The sequence below is a fragment of the Erpetoichthys calabaricus genome, chromosome 4 (genome assembly GCF_900747795.2).
Source record: "Erpetoichthys calabaricus chromosome 4, fErpCal1.3, whole genome shotgun sequence".
Taxonomy (NCBI): Eukaryota; Metazoa; Chordata; class Cladistia; order Polypteriformes; family Polypteridae; genus Erpetoichthys; species Erpetoichthys calabaricus.
Window position 1 is genome coordinate 248,131,500 of NC_041397.2, and position 21,779 is coordinate 248,153,278.

Consider the following 21,779-nt stretch of genomic DNA (forward strand, 5'->3'; position numbering starts at 1 on the left):
GGTTTTAAACATTTTGTGGTCCAAGCGCGGAATTTCTTATAGTTTTTTAGACCCGTTTGTATGTCTGTCCGCTTTTCAGGAGAGAACTACTTAACAGATTTAGATCGCGTTTTTTCCTATAATTTGCTTGAACATTCCGTTGATTTTGCGACTTTCTCATTGCGCTAAGTATCATAGTTCGTTTGCGGTACCGATTTATTAGCGCGATTCCGAGAGAGACTCATCGGGCTGCCGGGAGGGGGACGGGGCCCTCCTCACTCATGCGTCTGCCTCGGGGCGTAACCTTAACTCCTCTTAGTTAGTGAACGAGATAACTACTTAACAGATTTAGATTTTTTTTTTTCTATAATTTGCTTTATCAGAATTATAGTTCGCTTGCAGGATTATCCATGCTAATCCGAGACAGAGGCTGTGGCCCAAGGAGTGGGTGAAGAGTGAGGTCAGGAGTAGAGAGCTGAGCGGGGCCCTCCTCACTGTCCTGTTTCATTAATACGTAGGCAAAGCCACGGGGGACGGCTAGTATTATCTAAGTTAAAAAGTAAGTCAATCACAAAGTTTATTAACTCAGTCAATAAGGCAATTGTGACCAAATGCTAAAGTAACTGGGCAAAAAGTTTAACAATCAAAAGATCAATTACCAGGACAATGTCTGAGATGCTCTATAGCAAACAAAGCTAAAAACCTTAAAAACTAAAAACCCAAAAACTCAAGGGAGTGCCTGCCACTGTGATATAAGATTTGCTTCCATTTGTTCAGCACAACTCAGAAGCCTGCTTACTCACTAGAAGAGAAGAAGTTGCATTTATTGCAACTTGATAGGCAACTGCTTACTGACTTAAAGGCCCTGGATTTGTGGCTAGCCTGTTAGTGTGAGGACATGAAATGAACAGAGGAGGGGCCATGTGCAATTTTGTACCAATGACAAAGCTAAGTTAATAAAAATTTATAAAGTGAAATAAGATAACCTTTGGTCTATTGTAAGACATACAACCATAAATCAAGAAAATTTCAAATAATGAAGACTCAGTGTGAGCATCCTATAAAAGTATACAATAAACTAACAAGGAAAGACAAAATAACACCAGAATCATGGCCAATAATATCAATTACTCTCTTCTTGTCTCTTATCATACAATATCAATATGGAAGCAAAACTGCCTGGCTGACTGATTACAGCACCACCTTAGTGCAGTCTTATGATCTTAAATCACAGGTTGTTGTTTATCCCACCTGTTACTTCTGTAGCTATTACCCATAATGCCTGTTGTGGGACATCCAATATATTTAGTCAGGGTACAAACCTTAAATTATATGATAACCAAAAACTACAGTGTATAATTAGACCAAGAGATAAAACCAGACCCTCCACCATGGGCACCTGTAATAGTAACTTAGTTCAAATTAAAATAAAAAATATATCACCTGTTCAGAAAGAACTATGCAGTTTTAAATGCTGCTTATTAAGCTGTTTTGGTTAATGATATTATATTAAGTACAAAACCTGATCTGTGTCTTAAATCTGTATATCTGACACTGTTCCCCCAACTGAGGTGTCACCAGATGGATACACATTTCTTAATAAATCTTGAGATACTGGTTGAGGAGGTGGCCTTGGAATAATTCATTGTGACAAAATGCAGATCACTTCTAAAACTTTAGGAGACTTTACATCCTCTGAGGCATTCATTTTAAATATTAAAACAGATTCCAACAATTACACTACAAACACTACAATTGTAGTGCTAATCTACAGACCACCAGGGCCATATTCATTGTTCATGACTGAATTTGGCAACCTTTTATCTGATATGGCTATAAATTATGATCACTTAGTGTTAATGGGGGATTTTAATATAAACATTGATGTGGAAACTGACACTTTTAGCAAAATTTGAAACTTATTTGTTAAAATCAGTGGAATTTTGTCAGACTGTCAAGGGTCCAACTCATAATCATAACCACACATTAGATTTATAACTTACAAAGTTGAAGATCGTGAGAAGTCAAGCAAAATGACACCTTTAATTGCCTAACTAATATGCAAGCTTTCGAGGCAACTCAGGCCCTTCTCATTAGTTAGCCAATAAAAGGTGTCATTTTGCTTGACTTCTCACTACATTCATAATGGCTAACACGGTACAACACCCTAGTACTAAAGTTGAAGTTCAAAATTTAAATATTACTCTATTAAATAAAGTTATTTCTGATCACTACTTAATTACTGTAGCAGTAGATGCGTGGAGCCACCTCTAACACCCTCAGGTACCACTCCAGACACTGGATAAAAGTACAAGACTTCTTTATTTTTCTTCTGTACAGTGCACAAAGCACCCTCCACTCCACACTCATAAATCACAATTAATTCTCTCACAATCACAAATCCTCCTCGCCCAGACACTTCGCCACCCTACCTCCCAGCTCAGCTCAGTGTCTGGGCTTTCCCACAATCCTTTTATACCCCCTGACCCGGAAGTGGCTCCTGCCCACTAGTCCACAGTTCCTTATTCCTTCCAGGTCAGGGTAAACAGTTCTTTTCTTCACTCCGGGAGCATGTCGTTCCTTCCTGTCACGTGACCGTGACGTACTTCCGGGTTATAGGGCACATAAGAGTCCACGAGCCCCCCTACAGCGACTCCCGGAGGCCCCCAAGGTATCCAGCAGGGCTGTGTATAAAAACTACATAGTCCATGAGGCCCTGCTGGAACTCGGGGCACGTCCACGCTGCTGGGAGAGCTCCTCCTGGTGGCCTGGGGGTGAGGGCCGGAGTAAAAAGCCAGCAATCCTTCACATTACATTTCATTTGGTTCTGCCCTTACCAAAACACTAAGGCAGTGCAACATCTAGATTGTAATTCTGCTTCAAAATTTATAGATACTTTGAGTAAGTCAAGTGAAATTGTGGAAAACCGTTCAGTTAACATCAAATGTAAATGTGGAACATGGAAAACAATTTAGATCAATTAACATCAAATTATAATATGATCACCAGAGATTCTCTGGACGCAGTGGGTCCCCTTAAAACAAAAGTGATCAAAGCACATAGAAACACTCCATGGTTTAATGAGAACACTCGAGCTCTTAAATTAGAGTGTCGAAAACTGGAGCGCAGATAGAGAACAACAAAGCTGCAGATCTTTCAAACTGCATGGACAGAGAGTGTTAAAAATATAAAAAAAAGCTCTCTTTAAAGCTCGCTCAGACTATTATTCTAAAATAATGCATAACAATAATAATCCTTATGTACTGTTTAGAACAGTGGCTAATTTGACAAAATGAAATTCAGATCTAGGTGCAACATACCAACAGCAGTACAGACTATGAACTTCTTTAATAAGAACATTAAAAATATAAGATCCCAGATCTCAGCATCATAGTGCAGACCGCATACTAGACACTTGCATTTTACACTTTAAAAATTTTATACCTGTAACAGAACAGGAAGTCTTAATTTTAATTTCTAAAATTAAACCTACTGTTTGTTTCCTAGATCCAGTGCCAACAAAAAAAGTGCAATGGATGTTTTTGCAGCACCTATTCTTAACATTATTAATGGCTCATTATTGCATGGCACAGTACCTGATGACCTGATCAGTCATCAAACCATCACTTAAATGTCAGGTCTAGACCCACACCACACATACTTAATAAATTTAGACCCATAATAAATTTGTCCTTTCTCTCTAAAATACATGAAAAAATAGTCACAAATCTGTTTCAGTTACACCTTACGCATCACAATTTATTTGAGAAATTCCAGTGTGGCTTCCACACTAGTCAAAGTAGAGAAATGGCACTAATGCATGTTATAAATGACATTCTGATATCCTTTGATGAATGAAACTCCATTATAATTATGTTGTTAGACTTAAGCACAACGTTTGACACCATTCACCATTCTATTTTACCCCACACGCTGGAAAATGACACTGGGCTCACAGACAATGTCCTTGCCTGGTTTAGTTTTTTATTTATCAAATTAATTCCGCTACATACAGAAATGTGCTGACAGTACTCCATCGTTATACACAGAAGTGAGATATGGTGTCCAGCAAGGCTAGGTACATTTACTGTTTTCACTTTACATGCTTCCACTGAGATCAATCATTAGAAAACATAATGTTAATCTTCACTCATATGCAAATGACACCCAGTTATACCTTTCTTTTAGACCAAATTAAGTTTCTCTGATTTTGTCTTTAATTATTTGTGTTAGTGAATTAAAGGAGTGGATGGATGAGAACTACATGTCTTTAAACACAGATAAAACATGTTATAAACATGAGATGTTAATTATTGGAGGGAATGATGCTGATCGCAACAGTATTTTGACATTATTTAACTGAATCAATCTGCAATCTAGGTGTTATCTTTGACTCTATTATGTCATTTAAAGCGCACATTACAAAATTGTCCAAAACAAGTTCCTTCCATCTTAAAAATGTTGGGTAATTAAGACGCTTTCTAAATTTGCAGGATACTGAGAAATTAAGTCAAGCATTTATTTCTAGTAGGATTGACTACTGCAATGCAGTGTTCACTGGATGTACAAAATGTTCTTTATACAGCTTCCAGATAATCTAAAATGCTGCTGCAAGAATTATTACAAGAACATGAATATACAAACACATAACTCCAGTTCTTAAATCCTTACACTGGCTCCCTCTTAAGTTAAGGGCAGATTTCAAAATCCTACTTTTAACATATAAAAAACTTTAAATCGCAAAGGTCTGGCTTACTTATTCAAACTTATCATTACAGTACTTACCAACCAGAACGCACATTAAGACCTCAAGATGCTGATCTGCTTGTCACTCCAAGGATTAATAAAATAACAGTGGAAGGTCGAGCTTTTAGTTACAGGGTCCATATACTGTGGAATGGTCTGCCTGCTACTATACTATCAAGTCCTGGCTAAAGACTCACTAATTCAGTTTAGCATACCCAGACTACAACTACTAATTAACTGTGCATACTCTATCTCTTTTGTTAGTCATTAGCACTAAAACATAAGGAATATTATAGTTACAATTTGTTACTAAACTTCACCCATTCTGTTTCTCTTTTTGGTACTCAAATGTGGCACTTGGTGCCACTGCCCTACTGCCAAGATGTTTGCCAACCTAAGGAAAAGTCATCTCTGACACAGGAGCACTGGAATCATAGGGTAGAATGGGCCTTCATCAGATTGGCTGGCCCAGCACTAACTCAGTTGTGGAATGGCCAGTAGCAGGGAAGACTCTGAACAAATCTGAATTGTATTATCTAATATCATCTACTCTTTCAATTTGCTATGTACTAGTAATATTACTATTGTGCCATTGTATTGTATTGAGGATTACTATGTTCTGTTCTGTGTATTGTATTGTATTTACCCTCTTTTTTGTCTTTCGCTGAATTGCCTTTCCCAAGGTTTCTTGCATTTTTTTCCCCTACAAGGGTTTTTTTGGGAGTTTTTTCTACTTTTCTTAAGAGAGTCAAGGCTGGGTGGCTGTTAAAAGACAGGGCCTGTTAAAGCCCATTGTGGCACTCCTTGTGTGATTTTGGGCTATACGCAAATAAATTGTATTGCAAATTGTATTATCATACCTCAACAACCATCTTATTCCTTCTGACAAGAGGAGGATAGGAATATTATGTCTGCATTTATACCCATGTTTCCTTAAGGCGCTCCGGTTTCCTCCCACAGTCCAAAGACATACAAGTTAGGTGGATTGATGATTCTAAATTGGCCCTAGTGTGTGCTTGGTGTGTAGGTGTGTTTGTGTGTGTCCTCAGTGGGTTGGCACCCTGCCCGGGATTGGTTCCAGCCTTGTGCCCTGTGTTGGCTGGGATTGGCTCCAGCAGACCCCCCGTGACCCTGTGTTCGGATTCAGCGGGTTGGAAAATGGATGGATGGATTTATACCCATCAAGCTACACAATCTGCCACTTATGAGGCAACCATTAATTCAGAATCACTAATAAAATATTCAGAAAGAGAAACGTCTGTCTACAATTTGAAGTAATAATAAAAACAGGTCCTCCAAATTCCTGAATAGTTCAGCAGTTCTACAAGAAAAATATTTTATGTAAAGAATCTTGTGTTTTGAAAAGTAAAGTCAAAAGATATTAACTAAAACTAATGTGGAAGACTTGAAATGAGTGGTTCATAGAAGGAAGTCAACAAACTTTGAAAATCCGACATAGCTTGACAAAGAAGAATTCATAAACAGATATGAGAGATTGCATAGATCTAGGGGAAAGGATTTCATTCCTGTCATTACCCTACTAAATTAAAATGTTTTCTTACTGTTGCTGGTTTTGAAGCCCTGTATTTTTAAGAGAACAGATAATACTGTAGCATTATTTTGGACCAACAATTTATTTGACAAAGTACTCTTGAGAGTTGATATGATATGTAGCACTCTCTGAGGCCAAATTCAAAATCACTTTTTCAAAAGAGAGTATTTATAAACCCTTCAAATAGGGTGTGTTTACAGAAGACGTTTTATTTTTTTTTTAAAAATGTCTAACTGCATGCTTTGAAGATCTACATTTTTAAGTTTGAGTGTTCCTTCATAGGTAAGGATATCTGATAAACATACATATTCTATTTAGCAAATAACAATAACTCTTACTGTCCATTAAAATCTTCTAACAACTCTTCTAACTCCCTGTAACCAGATGATTAAACTTTGATAATGGAGAAAATATGTTGAACTGCATTTTCACAGGAAAAGATAACATAAATTTATTATTCAATATAACATGTTTATTCTGGTTGACTTGATTAATAATATAAAAAGTTACTCTACCTGTGTTTTTTCATTTAAGGCTTTGCTCTGTTGCCATGGTGCCACACTTCCTGGTAACCGGAAACTGATTAATCCAAAATTCACAGAAAGTTCAGTTATATACGTGATCTTGATAAGAACTGTAGCTTCTGGTGGGAGATTTCCAACACTAATTGTAAACACATCCTAAAAAAAAGCATTCAATATTCAACATCATATCAGCTCTATGTAATACCTCATCTTCACCATAAACTTGACCTATTTAAGAAAGTTAAGAAAACTAAAATTCACATGTAATACCTCTCAGAACTTTACAGTATACATTAAAATATACCGTATATACTTGCAGATAAGTTCTCCTGCGGATAAGTCGGGACTTGATTTTACAGTATAATTCCTGGTATTTTATAATGTCGGTCGTATAAGTCGAATGCAGAAAACTCAAGCTAGTGGTACAAGGGATTATGAAATGCTAACACCCACCTGAGAGAGTAACCACGGAGAACACTGCCTTTCTTTCTATGTGGGTGCAGCAATGCACTGTATCAGTGCGTGCTCCTAACCTCTCTCTCTCTATTGTGCCCAAACTATTCCAAAGCAACGCTTGCACTGATTTGTGTTTTTTTGTATCTTACACCCTCATACACCTTTATCATAAGAGCATCCCTTATCTACAATGGAGCGTTTGATCAGAAGAAAATATGAAGCTGGTTTTAAATTAAACATTGTTGAAGTAGCGAAAGAAATTGGTAACTGCGTTGCTGCAACAAAATTAGATGCGTCTGAGAAACTGAAGCAAGATTGGAGGAGGCAAGAAGATGTAAAAAAAAAAAAAATTAAGTGTTGCATTTTTGAATGGGCATATAAGTCGTGGTCTGATTTTATGACTGATTTTTCAGGTTTCAAGACCTGACTTATACGTGAGCATATACATTAACTGGATAACTGTAACCCTTCGTACAGGCTGTCAGAAAAAGGCACAAGTGTGACTGTGCTGTAAAGTCAGGACACAGTCACTTAATTTGACATGCCAGCCATTTTCAGTATTGTAAATTGACATAATCTGGGGATGAGATCATAAACTGCACTTAGTTTTCCTACTTTCTAATGGATACTGATATTTAATGTTACACTTACTAAAAAGTGTTAATGACTTTTCCACTCAGAGAGCATTCTTGATCCTCACCACCATGAGTCAAGAATAACTTTGCTGCCGCTTTCACACATTGTGAACTGAGATGGTATGAGAGTGCAGAAACTATGTGAGCCAATAAGAATGAAACTCTGAAATTTGTTTCTAAATCACACAAGGTACAAGCATTTTAGTTGCTTAAATGTACAAAAACAACATGTCACTGTTTGTGTTCAGACTTATTTTAAATCGATTGCTGGGTCCTCAGTTATATGGGGGCTCTACTTACTGCTTGGCTACGTTTTAGGGTAGTATCTTTAATACCACCAATTATGACTTTATTAATTTATTCTGCATTATTTTAAACACTCTGAATGTCATTTTTTGTGTTCTGTCTTATTTTAAATCTATTGCAGTGTCCTCTGCAATGTGTAGGCCCTACTTACTGCTTGGCTATTAGAATTTTACTATAGTATCTTCAGTACCAGCAACTATGACTTTTATATTATGCTGTATTATTTTAAACACCTTGCTAGTTTAAAAAAATAATTTATATCCATATGTTTTCAAAAATTTGAGGAAGTGTTTTTGTATGAAGATAACTGTAACTTTTGGGACACAAAGTTTATATTGCATAATAAAGCGGCTTTGCTTTATAGCTGTAAATGGTTCTACTAATTTTGGCCAATCTCTACATAGAGTGCTGCATTGCTGTTGCTGTACTGCAATAGACTGTATACTTCGCTGTGTCCTCCATTGGACAGGAATTCGAAAAACATAAAGCTACTGCACACCAGATTTAAGGTGTGGCTGGGGGGGCTTTTACAGTGCACACTCAGTTCTTGGCCATTTAAAATGGGCCATCATACTACAATGTACTGAATTGCAACCACTTATGTAACCAGAGAGAACTGCACATCACTGGGTCATTTACTAAAACACTTCACACTCCAAAAATACTTCTGAGAAGTCTTACTTCAATTGACCACTGTGAACTTCAAAAGAACACAAGCAATTAATGGTACTTTGTAATGACTATTTTTCAAAAACTAAAAAAGTAGACTACAGCATTTATCCATCCATCCATTATCCTACCCGCTATATCCTAACTACAGGGTCACGGGGGTCTGCTGGAGCCAATCTCAGCCAACACATGGCGCAAGACAGGAAACAAATCCCGGGCAGGGAGCTAGCCCACCGCAGGGCACACACACACACCCACACACCAAGCACACACTAGGGACAATTTAGAATCACCAATGCACCTAACCTGCGTGTCTTTGGACTGTGGGAAGAAACCGGAGTACCCGGAGGAAACCCACGCAGACACGGGGAGAACATGCAAACTCCACGCAGGGAGGACCCGTGAAGCGAACCCAGGTCTCCTAACTGTGAGGCAGCAGCACTACCACTGCGCCACCGTGCCACCCCTACAGTATTTATAACACTTTAAAAATTACAATTTTCCACTCAAGTAAAGTAATGAAAGTAAATGTAATTTGTTACTTTACATCACTTGTTAAAGTATATGAAAAATGGAGAACACTGAAGTTTATAAAACCATAGTCAACTAGGACTTCTCTAACCATTTCTGCCTCCTCATTTACCTTGGGAACAATCTTGGATCTACCCCTCTCCCATGCCTTTAGAACTGTAATGATGGAGGTTCTCTGAGAATGACCATTTTATACCATTGAAAAAAAAACTTTCATCTACTTTAAAAGTGGATAAAATTGTTATTACATAAATGTTATATTTGCATGCGTTTTCTGGACCTGTAGTTTCAGATTACGGTTCCTCCACATGGTTCATTTAAATATGTTAGCCAGACTGTTCATACAGAACATGAAGAAGTTAAAGGCAATGATTCTGACTGCTTACAAAGAAAATTCATGGTCTTTGCAGACTGACTGGTGTTTTACTATCCTTGAGAAATTCACAAAATAGAGCTATGTACTAAATAATGCTTCATAGAAACTTACAATGATGTATCAAAAAACAAAAAAGCTATGTCACTGCTGTCAGCCATATGACAACATCTGAATCTTTCAAATACAGTTGATTCCGGTTAATTGGACCACCAGTTAATCGGACCAGCCGCTTATTCGGACCGAATCTTAAAGAACCGAAACAGATCATATTACATAAGCCTAATATTGTTCGCTTATTTGGACCAAAATTCCGTTTAATCGGACCAAAGAACGTGACAGAGAATAAGAAAAAGAAGCCACAAGTCACCCGCGGAAAGCGGATGTAAAGTGGGTCAGCGACATCGGGAGGATCCCTGGGCTCCCCAGGAGAATTTATGCTTTTATCAAAGGTCAGGAAGTCGGAAAATTTGTACCAAGTGCAAACCAGTGGGGGTGAACATGCCTGCTCTTTCTTTCCTAAAACGGACCGCCCAGTAGTCGGCGACATGAAGTCGAGCGTAAACAAGAGTGTCCGTGCAAGGAATTCCTTCCTGTCAATCAGGATTAAAGTTTACGCGAGAAAGCTTTTGCTTCAAGAAAGTCAAACTGGACGCTTTTAGTGCCGAAGCTTTGAATGGTGAGCATTTTGTGGCTCTCCTGACCTCCACATCTTGACCCAGAAACACCAAGATTTCATCAGATTTTAGTCTGTGAACTGTGCGTGTCTTGTCTCCCCTGCCAAAATGCCACGGCGGGACTTAACATTAGCTGAAAACAGTTAGTGCAAGTGACAACACAGGATGCCAGGAAATGCACTGAAACTTTGCGCCACTATTTCATGCAGGAGGGAAATGAAGGCAGTCCCATTAATGCATTAGATGTTTGTGGTGATTTTGTTCAAGTGCAGTGCGTCAACAGAATGTGTCAGATCACACTAGACAAGTTCTTCAAACGTTGACTGGAATTTGGTAATGTAACCTTTCTTATTGTGCTTCACATGCTGAGTGTCGTGTAGATTGTTTCGAAGAATTTGTATATTTCTTTTTCAATAAACAAAGTTGTAAGCAACCATACATGTACATGTACGTAGTTCTTGTTTGTACATTCACCATACGCGTGTGCAGCACAATAAAAGTCATAATGACATTTTAATATGTTACTTATAGCACGTCCCGTCTTGGTTGCAAATGTATAGGGCATGTTCGTGTAATCGGACCAGCCGGTTATTAGGACCAAAACAATCGCGTCCCGATGTGGTCCGATTAACCGGAATCATACTTTTTGTTTAATTTTGATGGATGTGTTGACATATTTTTTCATTTGTCTTTAAAAATACTTTGTCTTAACCTCTAAAACAACAAAGAGTAATTCAGTGTTGGGATACATACAGGTGCATCTTGGTCCATAAGGTAAGCTCCATGACCCTCTCTAATTGCTTGCTGATACTCTTGTCTTGCTTCTTCTTTCTCTTTAACCTGAAAATTAATGAAAAGATAACATTTTGTATGTACCTAATAAAAATCCCTAATACTTTCACCACTTCAAAAATAAAATTAAGTAATAGGTTGGCAGGAACACATGTGTTTCAATGAGCCGAGGATATTTTACTGTATTGGTAACACAGACAAGGAAAAGGATATGGGAAATCTAGCAAAGTTTTATATTAATTGCAAATTTTTTTGATAACAGCAGTTCTAGATAACAGTCAACAAATTTTTTTATTTCATATATATATATATATATATATATATATATATATATATATATATATATATATATATATATATATATATTAACACCACCTTTCTTCTCATAAGAATTTAACCATATTTTCTTTTCACAATGTGTATTAGTCAATAATTTGTTTATACATTATTTATGTTTTACAGTACATAGTGAGCAAAACTATTTTTTGCGATTAATTATTATTGAATTAAATACAGTGGAATAATCTAAAAGTTGGTGGTTATAATGGACAACAAATTTTTTCAAAGGCTTTGTTCCTGAAAAATGTTTCTTGATTATGATAAGCTTCAAGCAAAACACAAATATAATTTCAGACTGACTGTATCACACAGGAATTTGGGGAAATGTGAAGTTATATTTTATCAAATTGCTTATTGACGCTGACACATTGCACTAGTTTAATTGAGTTAAAAATGGTTTGCAGCTGGTTTTTGTTTGTACTCAGCATCTTATGCTTCTCGTTTCAATGCCCAGCACTATTTGGATTCCATTTGCCCTGACACCCCTTTTCCATTGTTGCAACCTTTCACCATTTTTGTCATTGACTGTATCAATATTTGCAGGGAGGATGTCCCAATTGTGAATGAAGAAAATGAATCTTTAGCAAAAATGTTGCACTATATGATTTTGTATGCTTGAAGTATGTTGGATCTCTGTAGTTATCAAGAAAATGCTCAACAACATTCTTGAATGCCATTGATTGATAATGTGTCTGGAACAACAAAAATACCTTCCTTAATATTGGCATTAGTTATTTGAGGAAACATCCTTCTCAAATATTGAAATCTTTCACCTTTCTTGTTCATCACTTTCATAACATTTTTCATCAGTCCAAGTTTTACATTAAAAGAAGGCAAAATATCTTTTCGACAAGTGGTGTATGTGCCACATGTGTCTGCCCTGGAACCAAATTCTTAAGGATCAGTCATTTCTTATAATGTAATGTAACTGTTTAGCATGGTTGTCCCATTCGAAAATGAAATAACAGTACTTGGATGCATTCCTAGTAGCAGTGATACAACTACTGAATCACCACAGATGTTCCACTCACAGGTGTTGTATACTGCACATGTTGTAGGAGGAGAACATGGATCCCGGATGAGACGGGGAAAAATATGTTAACTAGACAGGAGGCCAGTGCGATGATACAGACGAATTGGCCAGCGGAACAAATAAATAACTTTGTGTCCAGCCAGTATAAAATAATGGACGGACCAGCTGAAGCCAGCAGTCAGGACCAGTTCAATCCCCCATTTGTCAGGTGGCAGTGGTCCTCATATGGGAACCCAGTCAGGGCACCCACCGGGGTGCTTAGGATATGGAGTCCAGAAGAGCAGTGCTGTTGGGGGAGGACCTCTCTACTTTCACTATGACCTAGAAGTGCTTCCCAAAGGATTTGGCGTGCCCCCAGAAGCAGTCCCAGGCACAGCATAAAAGGAAGCCTGCTGACACACATGAAAGAGTCAGATTCAGGAGGTAGCAGGCAACACTCAACGGAGGTGGAGGAGAAAGAATTGTCAGTTTATTGTTCATGTATTGTATAATTGTGGCACATGGCTGGAAAGAGATTTGCAAAGGTGCTTTATGAAATAAATATCCTTTACAGTAATCCCTCCTCCATCGCGGGGGTTGCGTTCCAGAGCCACCCGCGCAATAGGAAAATCCGCGAAGTAGAAACCATATGTTTATATGGTTATTTTTATTTTGTCATGCTTGGGTCACAGATTTGCGCAGAAAACACAGGAGGTTGTAGAGAGACAGGAACGTTATTCAAACACTGCAAACAAACATTTGTCTCTTTTTCAAAAGTTTAAACTGTGCTCCTTGACAAGACAGAGATGACAGTTCTGTCTCACAATTAAAAGAATGCAAACATATCTTCCTTTTCAAAGGAGTGCAAAGCACGCAGTCAAAAAAAAAATCAATAGGGCTTTTTGGCTTTTAAAGTATGCGAAGCACCGCCGGTACAAAGCTGTTGAAGGCGGGCAGCTCACACCCCCTCTGTCAGGAGCAGGAAGAGAGAGAGAGAGAGCCACAGAAAATCAATACGTGCCCTTTGAGCTTTTAAGTATGCGAAGCTCCGTGCAGCCTGTCCTTCAGGAAGCAGCTGCACACAGCCCCCCTGCTCACACCCCCCTACGTCAGCGCAAGAGAGAGAGAGAGAGAGAGGAAGAGAGAAAGTAAGCTGGATAGCTTCTCAGCCATCTGCCAATGAAATCAACTGGGCAAACCCAACTGAGGAAGCATGTACCAGAAATTAAAAGATCCATTGTCCGCAGAAACCCGCGAAGCAGCGAAAAATCCGCGATATATATTTAAATATGCTTACATATAAAATCCGCGATGGAGTGAAGCCGCGAAAGGCGAAGCGCGATATAGCGAGGGATCACTGTATTTTATTCTATTAACATGTGTATTGCTGGGTCTGTGATTTGGAGCTCTCTGGCGCCCCCTTGTGGTTACAATGTATACATACAGGTGCTGGTCATAAAATTAGAATATCATGACAAAGTTGATTTATTTTAGTAATTCCATTCAAAAAGTGAAACTTGTATATTAGATTCATTCATTACACACAGACTGATGTATTTCAAATGTTTATTTCTTTTAATGTTGATGATTATAACTGACAACTAATGAAAGTCCCAAATTCAGTATCTTGGAAAATTAGAATATTGTGAAAAGGTTCAATACTGAAGACACCTGGTGCCACACTCTAATCAGCTAATTAACTCAAAACACCTGCAAAAGCCTTTAAATGGTCTCTCAGTCTAGTTCTGTAAGCTACACAATCATGGGGAAGACTGCTGACTTGACAGTTGTCCAAAAGACGACCATCGACACCTTGCACAAGGTGGGCATGACACAAAAGGTCATTGCTAAAGAGGCTGGCTGTTCACAGCGCATTAATAGAGAGGTGAAGGGAAGGACAAGATGTGGTAGAAAAAAGTGTACAAGCAATAGGGATAACTGCACCCTGGAGAGGATTGTGAAACAAAACCCATTCAAAAATGTGGGGGAGATTCACAAAGAGTGGACTGCAGCTGGACTCAGTGCTTCAAGAACCACCACGCACAGACGTATGCAAGACATGGGTTTCAGCTGTCGCATTCCTTGTGTCAAGCCACTCTTGAACAAGAGACAGCGTCAGAAGCGTCTCGCCTGGGCTAAAGACAAAAAGGACTGGACTGCTGCTGAGTGGTCCAAAGTTATGTTCTCTGATGAAAGTCAATTTTGCATTTCCTTTGGAAAATCAAGGTCCCAGAGTCTGGAGGAAGAGAGGAGAGGCACAGAATCCACGTTGCGTGAGGTCCAGTGTAAAGTTTCCACAGTCAGTGATGGTTTGGGGTGCCATGTCATCTGCTGGTGTTGGTCCATTGTGTTTTCTGAGGTCCAAGGTCAACGCAGCCGTCTACCAGGAAGTTTTAGAGCACTTCATGCTTCCTGCTGCTGACGAACTTTATGGAGATGCAGATTTCATTTTCCAACAGGACCTGGCACCTGCACACAGTGCCAAAGCTACCAGTACCTGGTTTAAGGACCATGGTATCCCTGTTCTTGATTGGCCAGCAAACTTGCGTGACCTTAACTCCATAGAAAATCTATGGGGTATTGTGAAGAGGAAGATGCAATACGCCAGACCCAACAATTCAGAAGAGCTGAAGGCCACTATCAGAGCAACATGGGCTCTCATAACACCTGAGCAGTGCCATAGACTAATCGACTCCATGCCATGCCACATTGCTGCAGTAATCCAGGCCAAAGGAGCCCCAACTAAATATTGAGTGCTGTACATGCTCATACTTTTCATGTTCATACCTTTCAGTTGGCCAACATTTCTAAAAATCCTTTTTTTGCATTGGTCTTAATTGATATTCTAATTTTCCGAGATACTGAATTTGGGAACTTTCATTAGTTGTCAGTTATAATCATCAACATTAAAAGAAATAAACATTTGAAATACATCAGTCTGTGTGTAATGAATGAATCTAATATACAAGTTTCACTTTTTGAATGGAATTACTGAAATAAATCAACTTTGTCATGATATTCTAATTTTATGACCAGCACTTGTATAATATGACATGACACTACAAAAATAGGTGATTACAATAAAATGGTATGTTATAGAAAAATATCAAGGTGATTTATATGATCAGCAGGACAAAATCCATAAGATAGACCCAAAAGTGTTCAGGAAACAAAATGTTTGTTGTCCAGTGTTATCTGAGGGTCAGTTAAAATTAAAAAAGATTTAGTATGGACTAGCCGACGGCCGCCGTAGCATACGGCGGTGTAAGAATAGGAACGGAAAACGGTGAGAAAGGAATTCAGAAATCAAGAAGAAATGAATACTTCTTGAAAGACGCAGTGTGCATGTAGAATTTCTGGCCAAGCAGGATTACATGTGAAAGTGATAAATAAATCAGGCTTTCCGAATTTACGTACTATGGCCATGGCATCCTAATAGTTTTGTTGCATGTATCTTGGACTTCCTGGAAATGTGGACGGTAATATGATAATTTTGCCTACACGTACGTTATTTTCAGCGTTTGCTTGCAGTGCGTCTGATAGCTCCACGCGCAGATCGTGTTGATGTAATCTGAGATAGTTGAGACATGCGCCCTCTGTTTTAACATATGCATCTACGACATACTGTTAGAATAGTTTGCCGCTGGAGTGCAAAATACTAAATGTATTGCTCATTGCTAATCTGTACGCATAAAATTGGCATTGAGTAAGCCTTATTCGCTTGGCGGTTCTTTTATCGGGAACATGTTATAAATCTTTGTGCCAGCCAATGTCTCCATAAGGGAATAAAAGTGGGTAAATCATAGGATCTCAATTTATATTGAGCGTGGAAATCTGTTTATAAGAGTTGCCTAGAGATAGATGCAAATGTCCCTTTCGGCAGGCAGTTCGCCATCTTCACCGACGGAAATCGCTGCAACATCGGTGTGACATGTCGGGGCATTGTATCGTCGTAAATCCTGCCCAGGGTTTTCCTTGAAAACCATTCGTACAGATGCTGTTGGATTGGACTGAGCGATTTCATGCATGTGTTTGTATGATTTAGCGAAGGGGTTGATGGTTCTGAGCATGGAATCTAGCTGGAGAAGTACATTTTTGCTGCTTGCAGAGTTTGCTTTATTTTGTAAGCATACTTCATTACCTTGCACGGTGTCAAAAACATACAACGATCCATATCCTGGAGAGATAGAAGTGTTAGCGTATAGTGGAGAGATTTGGTAATAAATTTGCCCATGTAGTTTAAAACAGTATGGTCTGTGGCCAGGAGTTTGAGCTATCTGTGCACCCATGGAAGCAAACGCTAGAGAAGAGTTGTATTCTGGAATGTGTTCACGATAATTTTTAGCTTCTGATGTTTGCTGTGTAAGAAGCTGTTGTAAAGACACAGGTGGCTCTCGCAAAGGTGGTAAAGCTACTTTACCGTTGTGGCAGCACCTCGAGTACTTGTTGGATGTATTACGCTCAGCAGGTCACTATAGTGCATGACATGGAAGAGGACAAAAAGGAATCGAGAAATGCCGTGTCGGCTGCGTGTGGGCGAGACCGGTTTTCAAGTGGAAGCAGGACGAACCAGAAAAGAAATATACAGTGCATCCAGAAAGTATTCACAGCGCATCACTTTTTCCACATTTTGTTATGTTACAGCCTTATTCCAAAATGGATTAAATTAATTTTTTCCCTCAGAATTCTACACACAACACCTCATAATGACAACGTGAAAAAAGTTTACTTGAGGTTTTTGCAAATTTATTAAAAATAAAAAAAAGTACATGTACATAAGTATTCACAGCCTTTGCTCAATACTTTGTCGATGCACCTTTGGCAGCAATTACAGCCTCAAGTCTTTTTGAATATGATGCCACAAGCTTGGCACACCTATCCTTGGCCAGTTTCGCCCATTCCTCTTTGCAGCACCTCTCAAGCTCCATCAGGTTGGATGGGGAAGCGTCGGTGCACAGCCATTTTAAGATCTCTCCAGAGATGTTCAATCGGATTCAAGTCTGGGCTCTGGCTGGACCACTCAAGGACTTTCAAAGAGTTGTCCTCAAGCCACTCCTTTGATATCTTGGCTGTGTGCTTAGGGTCGTTGTCCTGCTGAAAGATGAACCGTCACCCCCAGTCTGAGGTCAAGAGCGCTCTGGAGCAGGTTTCATCCAGGATGTCTCTGTACATTGCTGCAGTCATCTTTCCCTTTATCCTGACTAGTCTCCCAGTCCCTGCCGCTGAAAAACATCCCCACAACATGATGCTGCCACAACCATGCTTCACTGTAGGGATGGTGACAGGTTTTCCCCAAATGTGACGCCTGGCAGTCACACCAAAGAGTTCAATCTTTGTCTCATCATACCAGAGAATTTTGTTTCTCATGGTCTGAGAGTCCTTCAGGTGCCTTTTGGCAAACTCCAGGCGGGCTGCCATGTGCCTTTTACTAAGAAGTGGCTTCCATCTGGCCACTCTACCATACAGGCCTGATTGGTGGATTGCTGCAGAGATGGTTGTCATTCTGGAAGGTTCTCTTCTCTCCACAGAGGACCTCTGGAGCTCTGACAGAGTGAACATTGGGTTCTTGGTCACCTCCCTGACTAAGGCCCTTCTCCCCCCGATCACTCAGTTTAGATGGCTGGCCAACTCTTGGAAGAGTCCTGGTGGTTTCGAACTTCTTCCACTTATGGATGATGGAGGCCACTGTGCTCATTGGGACCTTCAAAGCAGCAGAAATTTTTCTGTAACCTTCCCCAGATTTGTGTCTCGAGACAATCCTGTCTTGGAGATCTACAGACAATTCCTTTGACTTCATGCTTGGTCTGTGCTCTGACATGAACTGTCAACTGTGGGACCTTATATAGACAGGTGTGTGCCTTTCCAAATCATGTCCAATCAACTGAATTTACCACAGGTAGACTCCAATTAAGCTGCAGAAACATCTCAAGGATGATCTGGGGAAACTGGATGCATCTGAGCTCAATTTTGAGCTTCATGGCAAAGGCTGTGAATACTTACTGTATGTACATGTGCTTTCTCAATTTTTTTATTTTTAATAAATTTGCAAAAAACCTCAAGTAAACTTTTTTCACGTTGTCATTATGCGGTGTTGTGTGTAGAATTCTGAGGAAAAAAATAAATTTAATCCATTTTGGAATAAGGCTGTAACATAACAAAATGTGGAAAAAAGTGATGCGCTGTGAATACTTTCCGGATGCACTGTATATATAAGAGATAGTATGGATATGGACATCATTGTTTACAGGGTCCTTACTGAATGCCAAGAACTTATCTACTGTCATAGAAAAGTGTTTGCAAAAAAGATTTTTGTGCAAAACGGAAGTGATGAATTTCCAGCTTGGAACACAAAGCAGAAAGTGTGAGAAGACGATGAGTCAACTACAAGAGGAAAATTATCAGACAAAGTGGAAGCAGGCAGAGTGTAAAACTGGAGTGTGAGAGAGTGAACTGAAAATGTAATCAATAAGGGACTATAATTTATGACAAGAGGAGAAAAATTAAATTTCTCTGGGCGAAGCGTACAACAACATGAAAAAAACTAATCCAATTATGCTCTTCAGTAAATTTACATAAATAAAAGAGTAGAATGAGGAGGTTACTGACAGGAAAGGCTAGTTGACAACAGATTAATCATAGTACTAGTGTTGACACCATCTAGGAGAGAAAATGTAAGTAAATGACCAAAGAGGTCAGGAAGGAAGGGAAATATAGGATATACTGTATTCCTAAGTATTCGCAAATGACAACTTACAACTACCTAGCTCCTCCTTCAAGCAACAAAACAGCCCCAGATCGTCCTGCCTGATTGAAAATTTATAATCTGAAGGCTGCAGGTAAGAAGAATAAGTACATCATGCTTTTTAGAATGCGTAGAAGAAATATCTGCAACTCAGTACTGTTGGTTATTGCAACAATGGCCATCCACAGCCAGTAAGTGCAACTGCTGAAATAAAACCAGCCAATGTGCAACTGTCAATTTAAAACCATGTCAAAACATGAGTGACAAAGACATGAATTCAGGGCACTAATGATTCCATGAAATTATATTACGTTTAGTCATAGTCACTGTGAAATAAGAGACAGGAGAGAGTATGAAACAATAAAAAAAGAAAAACTGGAAGACAGTGGTGTAGATAGGCAATTGCAGAAATCCAAATATCAAAGGCCAACACAGTTCAGGCACCTAACTAAAATCATCCCATATATAGAGTGTACCATCTATACACCAACCCTAAATAACCCACAAACATCCAACAATAGCAGACTCAGTGCAAAAATACAGTAAAAGAACAGAAGGAGCCTGAAGCCACTTTCAATTACAATCATTATCCCAAGAATTAAGCACAAACAACATCCAAAAACTCCTTAAGAGTTCAGTAGACATGGAAATTAAGCAAAAAAATAAAATACAGTATAAAGAAACCAGATGAAGAAGATTAAGCATGGCACTTGGTGAATCAGAGTGATGCCTCATATTGAAAAGCTGGCTGTCCAAAAACTTTTGAAATTTAATATAAAGAGGAGAAGGACCTGTTGAATATGCACATCCAGTGTACATCTAATGTGCATGCATAATCTCATGGACAGAGTTTAAAAACACTTAAAGACAACCTAGGACACACTTGTAGTGAGAAAAAGGATTGGCAATGTATTTTAGTCCCAAAAAATCTTAAATTGCCTTCTTGTCCCTATCTTATAAATTTCACTTATAAGGTGATAACCTCATTATGCGGCACATTCACCTTTGAATCATGACATATTACAGTTGACTGGAGAGGCCGAACATTTTTTGTACATTTTTGCCTGCTTCAATTTATTAACAGCCGGTTTCGCTCATATATCAATAAACTTGGTCTTCATGGTAGTATTTATTGTAATGGCATGTTTGAGATGAATATGTCTCATCATATTCTAATATGAGAACATGCTGTTGCTAGATTCTGAAGAAGGATGTTGCAGCTTCTTTGGACAGCTATAAGAAAAAAAGTGGGTTCTGCACAAGGATGGTGATGTCTTTTCAAAGGAATTCATTAGTACAAGCTTTTGTGTAAACTATTAAGAACAGAGGGGGCCTCCAAGTGTTAAAAAGGGTGTTTGGTTTAGACCAGGAAGACTTAGCACAAACTGCAGCCAGCCATTTTAAAGAAATGTCATGTGACAATTGTAAACATAACTATGATAGCTGCTTATATCCATCCATTTTCCAACCCGCTGAATCCAAACACAAGGTCACGGGGTAGCTGCTTATACTGGATAGAAAATAGATATATAATTAAAAAGTGATGTTAATTTAACATTTCTGATATCATACTCTAGGTATTTGTAATTACAGCTATTTTTGTTTTGTGTTTACCTCTCCTATTACATGTTTTCCATTAATGAATGCTTCAAACCCACACACAGCTGCTGTTTCGTCCAATGGAAAAACATACTTGGCTTCTATTGGAGTTGAAGAATGGTTGGTATATGTCTGAAAAACCACCACCTGAAAAGATAAACAAGATCGGTTTCACCAGTGCAACTGTCTTACAATATAATACCTCATTTCCACAAAATATGGAATACCCAAAATGTAGAATAAGTCACATTTTATTCTATTTAGTGTGACATGGAGAGCAGCTGTTAGTGCTGTCTCATGTATCCAGCATCCTGGGTTTAAATCACATCTCTGATTGTTGTCTCTGTGGAGTCTATACATTTTCCAAGAAAAGTCCCTATAAAGAGTATTTGCCAGCTTGGATTTGTTATTTGTTTTTATTGCTTTATAACACTCAGAAAATCAATTATTTTCTGAGTAATCACCTTGTTATTATGACACACATAAACTGTCAAGGTGTAGCAATTGGCTTTATATACTGTACATGTTTTTTTTCTATAGCTACTTCAGTTTTCCTCTCACATTCCCAAAGACATCCACTTGAAGTTAAGTGGTGATTGTAAACTGGCTTTGTGCAAGTGTGAGTTTAGTGAGTGGGTTCTCGAATCAACAACAACAAGTTCATGGCTGTTTCCTGCCTTCTGCCAAATCCTTACATCTCGTATAATCGACAAGAGCCATCTCATGTTTAGAAGCAAGACATTAATAACACACTGTTATTAGAAAGTCTTGCTCTAGTTGTATATATAAATAATCTAATAATTTGCATCACCATGGCCTCTAAATATACTGACTTTGTGGCAGTTAG

General features: G+C 38.7%; 1 protein-coding gene across 1 annotated transcript in view; it reads right to left on the reverse strand.

Annotated features, from left to right (window-relative positions):
- Positions 1 to 21,779, reverse strand: part of parp4 (poly (ADP-ribose) polymerase family, member 4) — a 160,141-nt gene that overhangs the window by 81,416 nt on the left and 56,946 nt on the right. Inside the window, exons 16-18 of the mRNA XM_051926163.1 lie at positions 20,948 to 21,079; positions 11,202 to 11,288; positions 6,793 to 6,957 (exon numbers count right to left, since the gene is read on the reverse strand). Of these exons, the coding sequence (XP_051782123.1) occupies positions 6,793 to 6,957; positions 11,202 to 11,288; positions 20,948 to 21,079 (384 nt within the window). The remainder of the gene's footprint in view (positions 1 to 6,792; positions 6,958 to 11,201; positions 11,289 to 20,947; positions 21,080 to 21,779) is intronic.